This window comes from Genypterus blacodes, unplaced genomic scaffold (genome assembly GCF_046128005.1).
Source record: "Genypterus blacodes isolate CSIRO-AG114 ecotype Tasmania unplaced genomic scaffold, CSIRO-AGI_Gbla_v1 ptg000020l_1, whole genome shotgun sequence".
Classification (NCBI taxonomy): Eukaryota; Metazoa; Chordata; class Actinopteri; order Ophidiiformes; family Ophidiidae; genus Genypterus; species Genypterus blacodes.
In genome coordinates, this window is record NW_027466833.1 from 65,001 (window position 1) to 77,310 (window position 12,310).

The following is a 12,310-nucleotide window of genomic DNA, read 5'->3' on the forward strand; positions in this document are numbered from 1 at the left end:
TTCCACACTTGTGTGTCTGTACGAAACAAGATTCCAATCTGGGCGGCTCTGTGACTGAATAAAGTAAAGTGATCCAGCGGGGAGGCAGATCCCACACCCAGGATTTCAATCTGGGACTCATCTTTCACCATGGAAACCAGATTTTCCCAATTTCACCAATGAATCTTCACTGAGAGTCAAGGAGACATCATGTTCACGTGAAGTCGGTGTTTGAAAGCCAAAGCTCTGTTCCCTTCCTTGTGTCTGCTTTGGCCGCTGTGCAGAGGCATGAGGGAGTGTGTAGGTGGTTAGATCAGCCCATGAAGTGTAAATACCACTCAATCTGCTCTCATTAGACGAGTAAAAACATACAAATCACTTCTCCTCTATTAAAAATGCCCCTGGGTCCTGGATGTGTGTGTGTGTGTTTGTATGCATGTGGTTGTGTGTGACAGGAAGAATGAGGGGGGTGGCAGAGTGATGTTTTGGCATTTGTGTCTGTGGAGAGGATCTCAAATGCCAGCACCATCAACGCCGCTTAATTCTCAGACACACACACTTAATCTGAACAGACAATCAGTTCCGACAGCAACTGTTATGATTCAAATCATCTTGGAGCGAAGGGCGTGTGTGTGTGTGTGTGTGTGTGTGCGTGTGTTCCTGTGAGTGAGAGAGTGTGTCATTGTGTTTTGGTATGTGATTAGGTGTCTCTGTGTGTGTGTGACCAAGATATCACACATCCATTCCACATTCCTCTATGATAATGTGGATTGATTATGGAAATGATAATGAGAGGCCGGCGCGGCATCACGACCTTCACAAGGTCTAATTGAAACAAGCGTTGGTCCTCCGCAGCACTTATCAAGTCACACAGCACATCATTAATCACGGAGAATACAAGCTGTCACTGTAACACACACGCACACACACACGCGCACACACACACACACGTCTATATTTTTTTTGTTTTTCTAACATACACACAGATGCTCTTTCTCCTGTCTCTCTCTCTCTCTCTGCCTTACACACACTCTCTTACACACACACACACACACACAATGCAAGCTGTCACTACAATATGCCTGGTATTGTCTTCTTTTAAGCAGAGTGGACAGCTCGTCCACCCTCCATCTCTATTTTCAACAAGAAAAGTTGAGGAACAAACAAGCTGTTGAAATGAGAGAGAAGGTTAAAACAATTCAACAAATATGAACAGCTGTTCACTTCACCCCGACTCGTCTGGAATTGAATTAGCTCAAGTTGTTTTACTACCTGCTTTTATTAGAAGACAATTTAACAACCAAATGCAGTTCCAGTGTCTGATTAAGACAGCATATGGTGCCTACCTGTTAAACACACCGTGTTCAATACCAGCTTAACGCATCGGTGAGCCGCTGGAATAAACTAATAAGCCCAATATGATATTAGTCATTACATAGTCCAACACACAAAATTCCAATCTGATAAAAGGTGGATTCATTCTCATTATGGGGAAAACACCAGGGAGTTCACACACACACAGCCTCCATGTCAGGGCTAACTTGCTTAATTGTTATTCAATTAATTGCTTTTGTTAATTAAACCAATTACTTCTTTAAAAACAAGCAAGCAAATCTATGATTATTATGCATCTATGCAAAATGCAACTAATTACAACTGTAAATCAATCAATTCCACATTAATCAGCTTGGAAAATCTCCAAAAACAACAAAGACTTCCAAAGACTTTGGAAGTTTTTTTTTTTTTTATTTAAACATATTTTGATTGCTATGCCATTATCCTGTCTAATGGCTGTTAACGATCCTTTGGAGAGTTTATGATCCAGTTTCCTTGCTATGAATTTAATTGGGATCTAAATAGTCTTATGGTGTAAAGTGTAAGTGCGTCGTGTATTTAGTGAAGAGTTATACAGCACCGAGCTCTAACAAGGTCACTGAACTCCTCTTAGGGCAAACACTAGTGAAGCCTCATATTGTGGAAGAGAATTACAGAGGGCTGGTGCCAGGATCAGTTACAGAAATATATATTAACCATTTCAGTGCCAGTGTGATGTCTTTAGCGTAATCTAATCGTCGGTTTTCTCGGGGCCGTGCAGAGTGTTTCTCTGTATCCACTGCAGGATAACAGATGGTGGATTCCAACAGCTGAAACATTACTGTGGTGTAGCAGAGGTGCGAGTGGTTCTCAAACTGAGGTATCGTGGAGAGAATCGAAAGGAGCAATCGACATCTATGGAAATTCTCTCATCGTGGCAAATTATTCCCGAGTCTAACGAGCTTCATCCTTCCTAACCTTTCACGCTGATGCGGTCGACCTGTCGGCTTGTTAGCGTGGTCGTACTTAGATGTTTGGGTTTGTTATACTTGGTTCAAAACAATCTGTTAACCACTGGCCTAATTCGCGGGGAAAACAATCAGGAGCTTGTTTAATTATCAGACAGCATCTTGAGTAGTTTTAAAATAACGTCCTGCTTGCTTCTTTAAGTTAATACAGTCATGTGGCCTGACCGCTGCCCTAGTTCAACGCTGTTTGCTTGGATGATTATGCATATGTATGGACGCTAATCTCTCAGTCAGGACTATGGGATTTGGGAATATTTTGTTGCACAGAGATCAAAGTAGCTGGCTTGGATAAGGAGAAACCCTTCAAACACATCAAATAGCAGTGCATCCTGAATCCCACGCCCACAGTAGCCAATCAACCATGCATAACTCTTTCCTTTGTAAAAGAAAGGTTTTTTAATGTAGGTCTCCCTCCGTCAACATCTCGCCATCCCCGCCCCACACACACACACACAGGCCAGGGGGGGTTGTTCAGGCTCATGGGCTATCGAGTAGAGCCACTGCACCGTATCTGTATGCCTCTCATACTTGGCTAACATGATGCCGGTATTGAGGAACAGAGAGATACTGTGTAAAGAGATCAAAGGACCAGTGCGGATTTAGACTCACTGCCTGTCAGCCAAGATGGTGAGACAAAGCAGAAAAAGACAGAAATGCTTACACACACACACTCGCCTGTGAGGGGTGAGACGTTACACTGTCAGACAGCTTAGGGGGGGTGGGTACTTATTTGTAGACATCAACGCCACCCTGTGAACGCCTAAACTCGCACACAGAGGAACACACGAGCAAGCTGCTAATACACAACCTCACAGATGAGGGGCTCCGCTCCTGGCCCGTATATTGGCCTGTGGAGGAATGTTCTGTGCTCTCAGCATTTTCGCTCGTCTAGAAGATGAATTGAGCCATTTCACAGACAGCGGAGAAACAAAACAATGCTCCGTTTGGTTAGATTCACCATGACAGCAGCTTCAATTCTGGTTGATCAAAGACACGCTTTTTTGTCAACTTTGCTTTAAAAGAACCCAAAAGCCTCTTTGTGGTGAGAGCATGCATACTAACACACACACACACACACAAACACACAAAGTGCTACACTTTCTGCTATAAGAATGACCTTTGACCTGGTGTTTTTGGTACAGTATGTTTGGCTGTGGGTTCGCTCACCTCTGCACAATCTCTTATTGTGTTAATGTCCTGACAGCACCTTTGTCCGTTTCACCTACAGGAAGGGAGCGTTTCCTTTGTCACAAGCTCGCCAGAGTCCAGCTCCTAATCACAGCAAACCTGCTGCAATCAATACATCACACCACTCCATTCTCACAAGACTTCACAATTTACATTCTGTTTAAGCTGTTTTGTTACACTTAGTTTGTAACAATTTACTGTCCTTTATTTATATTCTTTTTTATATAGAGACATGTCATTATTTTTTAAAGTAACTTGAGATGGCACAATTCTAACATGAGACTTTAGCACAGTTTTGTATAAATGTACTGAAACAGAGGAATGAGGTAAAAGGAAGCTTTGGGATGAACATTGTTGGATCCTTTAAATAGATGTGCGGTAGAGTGGATTAAGAAAGGCACAACACCACCTGGTGGCTGTTCACGGTATCACTCTTTTAATGTACACTTCAGCACTGATGTTCACAGAGACGATTGACAAATGGAAATGGACAGAAGGAAAAGTGGAGAACATGTTAACAAAATTCGAATTTTTTAATCAAAATACAGGTGATGTTTTTAAAAACTACCATTCTATATAAAAGGAGCCAAACAAGTGCAAGCACAAGTGAACTGTCAGAACGTAAACAGAGCTGTGCTGTTAAGGCTGGATGTTAATAATAATGTGATGACAAATGAAGTGAATTAGAGGCATAGAGGAGGATTTGAGGATCAAACCTGTGCAAACTCAAGTGAAAGCACAGCAGAGGAACATGTTAGAGAGAAGGATGGGACAGGCTGAGAGCTCTCTGGCCCTCAATGCCACCATCTGTGGGTACCAGTCCAGTCACAGGATCTGATCCCATTTAAGGAGCGGAGCTGAGCTGAGCTGGGCTGAGCTGAGCTGAGCTGATTACATCTGCAGTCATCTTCAGTTAGCGGCGTTTTCAGATGTCTGAAATATAAATATATTTATTCATGAGCCCATGTCCTGTCATTATTCCACACCTGCTTTGTGGACAGAATCAAATGTGCTTCAGAGGAGCAAGTTTGCCCCAGAGTTTGACTGATGTGCAGAACACAAAGAGTATTAGAGTTTCACATTATGAACGTTTCCTGGCTTTGTTCACTTTCAGGACAATCATTCCTCTATTACCAATTGTTCTAATAAAGCAAATAAAAAATGTCACTGAACATTTCACAACAAATGGAAACAATGTGCCAGGTTACAGGAAACATTCAAGGTGACCAGAACACTACTCATGTAGGCTGGAACTCACTTTGATCAAGTCTGTAGTTTCCTTGTTGATGAAGGAAATCAAGTTTGCAGTCTGAATTACGCTGGATATAAAAGATTCCAATAACAAACGGTTTTGGGAACCTTATACCATCAGTATAAGGAACGGTGGATGATCGTAGAGAGGCAAATTGTAGCACATGAGCGTTTGAGAAGTTTCTACAGATATTTGATATGATTTTACGTGTGTGCGTGTGTGTGCTAGTACCTTGAGCGACTCTGATGCCTTCCTAAGCTCTTTGATCACTGCACTCAGGGCCTCTGGGTTGATGCCTTGCTCGCACAGCCGCACACAGATGGACAGAGACTCCATGTCCAAACCCGTGTTCAGCAACCTGGAGATCTCCAGCAGCACTGCAACAGGAAAAAGGTTGCTGGTTAACATCCTTACTGTCCAATGACAATGCCTGACAAAGCTCTGCCTTAGAGCTTTAAGAGGGGAATAAACACTATGATGGGGGCTTCACAATAACACTGCACTCAGGTTCATGACTTGACAAATCTAATACGATTGATATTTGACCTGTCACACACATGTTCATATAATCTTGATTACTGGACATCACTGTGTGTCCAGAGTTTTTGCTCTGACAACAAATGGATGACTTAATTGTCAATTTTCACATCATGGCCGACATATGTATTCTCACACACACACTGCAGTGTCATACATGTATTATAGTAAACCGTCTTACCGTCCATCGTCTCTCGCACCGCGTTCATGTTGGCGTTAGCGGCGCTCGCCATGATGTTGACACCGTTAGCCGCACTTGCTAATATCTTGCTAACAACCGATATTCAACGGAACTTCCGCCCCAATACCAGATTAGCACATCGCCCCTAAAGCTAAATGGTACTTTACTCGTTTCGTTTATGTCGCCTACAATTTACAAAACACATCGTTTGTGTGCCAGCTTCGCTTTGTATTTACAATTAGGTAAACATTGCAATACAGAACTAACAACTAGCTTAGCAACGGAGTGGGGTGGGCTATTGGCGGAAATGACGACACAGAAACTCTTTGATTGGTTCGCAGGCACTTCCTCTAGATTCCTATTGGCTGGCGAGGCGTAAGGGGTAAATTGAAATAAGCGTTTGAACCCTGGCTCGACTCTTCAATGTTAGACTGCTTTAACTGTGTCTAAGACGCGGATCCTCCACAGCAGTAAGTATCGACACGATCGTTACATTTAGCTACTTAACTTAAATAGTACGATTGTTAAAGATGAAGAGGAAATGTACGAACGTTTCCTTCGAGCGCTGACTCGGTACAAATATGCCTCAAACTAAAAGTAGGATTTCCCTTCAGGCTACAAAAGGTTCAGCGGGATCCGGTTTGAAATTCTGTCTGAGTGTTGTTATTCTTCGGTTTTCTCTGTTAACCTTGACTGTGGTTGTTGATCTGGTCAGCTAAGATGGGGGACCATGTTGAGATCCACATCACACCAGAGACTCCTGGCAGACCCTCCATACGGAACCCCTTTGAGAGTCCCAATGACTACCTGCACCTGAAGGAGCCCCTGGTGCCCAGCCCCTCCATCTTCAAATCCAAGCCCAGTAGAGCTGTAGGTTTGAAGCTCACACACGTCCGCCACACGCACACACAGACAGACAGACAGTTCTACTCTGTGGTATATTTTGTATTTACTAGTCTAAAGAAGTTAAATTCTCTCTCTCTCTGTGTGTGTGTGGTAGACTCCACCTAAGTTTAACTGGTCTATTGATGAGATGGCCAGTCTGCTGCCGGTGCACATCGACCCAGAGGAAATCCAACAGCAGTCGTTTTACCTCAGCCAAACAAGGTATGTAGTCGTCATGGTAATATGAGTGACACTGTTTATCCTGGTGATAAGTCTGTTAGCAGCATGAGAGCCAGAATCTCTCAAACTCTCACATTGATGTTTTATGAAAACAAAAGCATTCTTCTGTTTTGTCTCAACCATAGAAATAGGATACATTTGAAGTACCTTGATTATGATGTAAAACAAAGTAGCCCAATACAGATGCTTTAACCTGCCTGGATGTATAGAATCAGGACAGCTGGTTGACATGAAAAATGCATTTTGTCATTCTTCTGATCATCCAGGATGGATTCTGACATTGAGGAAAAGCGTCAGCATGCTATTGAGCAGGTAACGTCATGATGGGATGATAAGCACATTCATACGTCTTCATTTATTACTTGCATGCTTGATTGATTGTGTGACTTGTCTTGTGATGTAGTTTTTCACCAAAGGAGGCATCGTGCCCTCGCCCTGGGCCTCATCAGCCACACGCAAAACCACTCAGATTAATTTAATAAGTGAGTAATTATAGGGGTGTGTGTGTGTGTGTGTGTGTGTGTGTGTGTGTGTGTGTGTGTGTGTGTGTGTGTGTGTGTGTGTGTGTGTGTGTGTGTGTGTGTGTGTGTGTGTGTGTGTGTGTGTGTGTGTGTGTGTGTGTGTGTGTGTGTGTGTGTGTGTGTGTGTGTGTCACTTCTGACTGCTGAGTGTTTGCTTGTATCTTAGATCTTCATGCACTGGCTTATGTCCTTCTAGGTTCAATGTCTCCAATGATTGCTGAGGAGCCAGAAAAGCTCACAGGTGTGTGTTTCATATGTTTAACTGTCCTTGCTCCATATTTCTCTTAACTGTATAATAACGTGTCCCCCTCTCTTTATTTAAATGTGTTGCAGTTGCTTGTCAGACGGTTCTTTCATTACCTGCGACCTTAGATTTGGAGAAAGTACTGGGTAGGCCTCCAATGGATACAAACACAACACAATCACAGCCATAAGAGTCTGCAGTCACACATTTATCTACCGTCTACAAACCGCACCAACCTCCTTGTTCCCCTTCAGGTGAATATTACCACCATGAGGCTTGTGAATCTGTCCAGGAAAACCTCAGCTCATCCTCCCTGAGACGGAAACTCTTCCTCGACGGCCAAGGCAGCTACAGCGGCTCCGACAGCTCCAACCCGTCGAGCCCGGAGAGAGGCCAGAGCAAGGAGCAGAGGCCTCCGCTGGTCCAGGGAGAGGGACCCGGAGGAAGAGGCCATGGGACTGAGGGAGAAGCTCTGTTGACCAACTTCGCCTCCCCTGTGGCCTGCTGCCCGACCACTAAGACCCCCTCTACAGTGAGTCTGCTACCATAGACACAGAAGCAATGATGGTGCTGATCATTACTGATGTGTCGATGAAAGAAAGCCATGTTTACTGAGGTTTGTTTGTCCATTACCTTTACCACAGGGTCAGTTCTCATCCAGCCCCATCCAGAATGGCGGCTTCCGTGACTGCAGTCTTGGCAGCATAGACAGTCCTCTGTTCCCTGATAGGTCATCTCCCGCTGGCCTCATCTCCCCCGTCGTTTCTCCTATTGGTCTATCTGCCGCACGCACACCCGTGGGCTCTGGTAGGAGTCACAAACAACCTTGAAACAACTGAATTGATGAAACACTTAGTAGAAAATAGCTACTAACTACTTTTCAGCTTGTGTTTGAGTCTTTCTCACCCATCTCCCGTCTTGTGTCTTGACCTCACCCCTCCTGCAGCTGAGAGGAAAAGGCACAGCGCGTTGACTCCGGACAGCGCTCCTGTAGACATGGATGCCAATTCCTGCAGCGAGAGTCCATACGTAGAGGGCTGCTCTCCTATTCGTAGCTGCTCCCTACATCAGCTCCACTGCCACAGTGACCTCCTGCACAACGTCAGACCCAAGCCCAGGCCCAGAGTCCGGCACTGGGCCTCCCCTCCCCTCATCTCACCAATCCTTTACCCTAAACTCCAGGATAATCAAGTGCCCGAGGATCAGCCGATCTCTTTCTGCGTGGACCCGTCACCGCCCCTGTCCCGTGATCTTCGCCCAAGCAACGACCAGAGAGTTGGCTTGGATCAGGAACCCGTCAAAATGGAGCAAGAGGAGGAGGAGGAGGAGGAGGAGGAGGAGGAATCGGGGATGGTGATGAGATTAGGCGGGGATGAAGAGGAGGGGGAGGCCGGGGGGCTTCCGGCACAACTGACCAGCTCTCGTATGGGCAATGTGTCGGCAACAGAAAGCTCTCAGATGTTTCTGTCTCTTCTGGCAGAGGGAAGCAGCATACGGTGCGACTCAAGCATGCAGGTTTGTGGAATCCTGCAATCACCATCATCAAGTTAACACATACAGATCTCAGTCTAGAAGTGCCTATGGATATTTGTAAAGCTCTTTGTTTTTGTGTGCAGGTGGACAGCGGGTACAACACGACCTCAGCAGGCACTGCCAGTCTTGTTGATGGCCTCAGCTCAGACTGTCACAGCAAAGAGTCCTTCACCTCAAACATGGAGGACGTCTTCCAACCCACGAGGAACTCTAAAGTGAAGGTACTGTTCTCCATAAACGCACAGGGGTTTCACTTTCATCAGTTTTGTGTCTTTTTCCTCAATGCCTATCAACTTAAAACCTAATTTCTTGTTTTCCAGGTGTTGTACCCTCATTACTGAGCCGTCTGACTGACAATCTAACAGTGGAAGCCTATCATGATTATGTTGCTATCAAATAGAGGTTTACACCATGTATGAAGCTTTGATGTCAAACACGTTGGTTTAGGTTCTGTGAGGTTTAAACTGTGTTTGAGGTTCTACACGTGGTTTTCTGTTTCAGGCTCTCGTTTGAGAGCTTCTGTCTCCTTTAGGAGACAAGCAATCAACTTTCTTCACTCATCCACTTAAAGCACCGGTGAGCAGGCGAGTTGAAAAGATGCTCACCAAGGTTCAGTTTGTTCATTGCAGGTAACAAACTGTGTGCACCTGTACAGCTGTAAGACACCAAAACAGATGATCAACTGTTCATTAGAAGCAATGAGGGAAGATCAATGTCATTTCTGCACTGAACTTGCACAACTATAACTCTACGTGAATGCCTGAGGATTTGATTTGCTGCAGACACGACTGACATGAGCTCAGTTTGGTTTGGCGTCAGAGTCGTACTGTATTTTACTGTCTGGGCTTCACGGCATAGATGTTCATTAGCGTGAGGTTTGTGAGACTGAAAGCTTGAGTAATGATAATGTTCGGTTGATTTGCAGATTTTATTTTGATAGAATATTTATTCCAGGTGTATTGAATGATGCCACTAATGAATTTAACACTGATTGAGCCATTTGGTTTTTTTTTTTTTTTTTTCTACACCTGTATGTTAATTGTGGGCTGGATCATTGTCGCATTAAATTTCTCAATTCTTGGACATTTGTCATCTTTACATATTAAAGCATTGGGACAAATTCCATTTCAAGATATTATGGGTGAGGGTCCTCGGGTCAAAATGCTTTTTTTCTGAAAATTATAGAGTTTAACAGATTGAAAACAAGTTAATTCTATGCCAGGAAGAATCCTTAAATATTGGAATATCAGATTGAAACATGGAATCATCCCAATCTGCTGCTATGGCAACTGCCAGCAGATGGTCAACTATGATATCAGAGTACCTATGCAAGAAATCCACAGCAGTATTCTGTTAGTTGAACATGCCTGAAATAATTTCCTGTAAAGGCTGACCTGGTTTAGTCAGTTTCATACCTCCTGATAGGTGAAGTGTACGGTGCACTGCCGTGGCGAACCTCCTGCAGCACCGTCTAGAGGATTATCACGTTACGATCACAGGATCCTCCAACACGTCGACCTACAGGGCAGAAGAGAATGAAAAACATTACAGATGAGAGGATGAGACATAAGTGCTTTGGTCCGGGTGAACCTGCTCTGTTTCTTCTTTTAGGATGTTATCTCATGCAGTGAGAGCTGGAGTTTGCTTTTTACTTTGTGGGCCAGTGAAGCTCTTTAGGAAATTGTGGGAGACGTTACATCATTCCTGTAGTTTTGCCTTGATATGTTACAATTACCTGAACATCACAGTCTTGTCACCGCCTTTCTGACACAATATCCTGATGAACTGGACATTACCAGTAGGATTTGTAACCAGGATGTTAATATGGATTGGCTCGATTGTACAGATGTACCTAATAAAGTGAGCAGGGAGAGGATCTGGGCTTTTATAGACTTCCAGTAGTTTGAAGAATATAAAATGTAAAGATGTTGTGCCAATTACTTTTACAATTTCAGTCTGTAAAGTAGAAAAATAACAAAGCCCAATAAAAATAGCCAAGTCCCTGGCCCAGTTACGGTTGAAATGCCTGAAATGCGCTGTGATCACAGAAGCTCCACACCCGCCTCGTCAAAACGACGGCGATTTACAGGCATTTTTGAGCGGGAACCGTGAAGCTAAGAGTCTCCCGGCTGCCTCCGACAGCTCCCGGTTATTCCACCATTATTACGTGGTATGTATTCTAATGTTATGTTCCGGGACTTCCTTATCGCCATTTTAATACCGAATTAAACAAAATGTGAGGACAAAATGTCAGGATTTATATTGTGTAAATTAGGGTACGTCAGTTGCATTGTGGGTAGCCTGCGGCAGAAATAATGTCTCCTCCTGTTGCAGGTGAGCTTGGCAGAAATTCGGTCCGCAATAAACGTCATTAAGTCTTATTCTCGTTGTATTGCATGTGTAATATGTTTCATATTGTCCGATATTATAGATAACTTCACTTATGGATCGTATTTGTGTGACGTTTTACATCCTTTTGTAACTTTTATTTGGTTTTGTATTTTCGTTTGCCCTTGACGCACGTTTTCACCGAGTGATGTACATTTTAATTTGATATTTATTGTGTTTAGGTGGACCGAATTTTGTGGATTGTGTTTATAACTCGTGGCATAGTTAGCATGCTATTCTTTGATTCGTTTTACGTTTGCGGTGCAGTACCTTTCATGGCCACGGGGGTTTATGTGGTTGTCTGGTTTGTTTTATACAGAAGTGTTTTTAAAGAAGGAAAACATTGGAAATCAATTTTAGAATAGATATAATTTGGTTTAATACTTATTGTGGTGTGAATTTTGATGTTTAATCAGGTAGAAACAATGTCTCCTGTTGCTGAACAATGAGGCATCTTCATCCCAGAGACAAGCTCATCATTAACCGAAACACAACGCATAATATGTATGTATGTGTTTGTATGTGTAACCTGCGTTTTATGTCTATGTAATATACTGTATGTAAAAGGTACCCGGGCACGATGGAGGGACTTTGGTTTTGTTTGAGACTGAAGGACAGACTCCAATTTCCATTTAAAATCAGAACAGTTTGGCAGATAAAGAGAGGCCCACGAGGAATAAGAGGCGTTCAGGTCAGATTCTGCACGTTTAACATGAAGACATCAATACACCTGAAACTACGTATGGACTTGACACCTGGAGGGGCAGAATGATTGATGAGCTGAAGATGAGCTGATCAAATAGTGCCGTGTCATCGTTCCACACAGGGATCACTGATGTACACACTTGTTATTGTCCACATTCACCTCCGACCTCAAACATCTGCGGAGTTTGCCTTTTTCTCGGCGATGCGTTCAGGTCCCAAAACGTGTTTACCTTAACTCTGTCTACATATTCTTGCACTGATTCACTCTTTGTTTGCCCCTCTCCCTCAGCTTCTCTCACATTGGGGACCTCGTTG

At 43.7% G+C, this 12,310-nt stretch overlaps 2 protein-coding genes across 2 annotated transcripts; one reads left to right on the forward strand and one right to left on the reverse strand.

Moving 5' to 3' along the window:
- Nucleotides 1-3,956: 3,956 nt before the first annotated feature.
- mzt1 (mitotic spindle organizing protein 1) lies at nt 3,957-5,786 on the reverse strand. Its single transcript, XM_076141716.1, has 3 exons — nt 5,480-5,786; nt 4,993-5,138; nt 3,957-4,442 (listed from the first exon to the last, which is right to left on the reverse strand). The coding sequence occupies exons 1-3, from the start codon at nt 5,529-5,531 to the stop codon at nt 4,419-4,421; spliced, it is 222 nt and encodes a 73-aa protein (XP_075997831.1). The 5' UTR covers nt 5,532-5,786; the 3' UTR covers nt 3,957-4,418.
- Nucleotides 5,787-5,864: 78 nt separating this feature from the next.
- Nucleotides 5,865-9,979, forward strand: bora (bora aurora kinase A activator). Its single transcript, XM_076141734.1, has 12 exons — nt 5,865-5,949; nt 6,195-6,349; nt 6,480-6,586; nt 6,871-6,916; nt 7,008-7,086; nt 7,322-7,366; nt 7,459-7,515; nt 7,624-7,901; nt 8,014-8,176; nt 8,316-8,884; nt 8,986-9,123; nt 9,223-9,979. Exons 2-12 carry the CDS (start codon nt 6,200-6,202, stop codon nt 9,241-9,243), a joined length of 1,653 nt encoding a protein of 550 aa, XP_075997849.1. The 5' UTR covers nt 5,865-5,949; nt 6,195-6,199; the 3' UTR covers nt 9,244-9,979.
- Nucleotides 9,980-12,310: the final 2,331 nt, after the last annotated feature.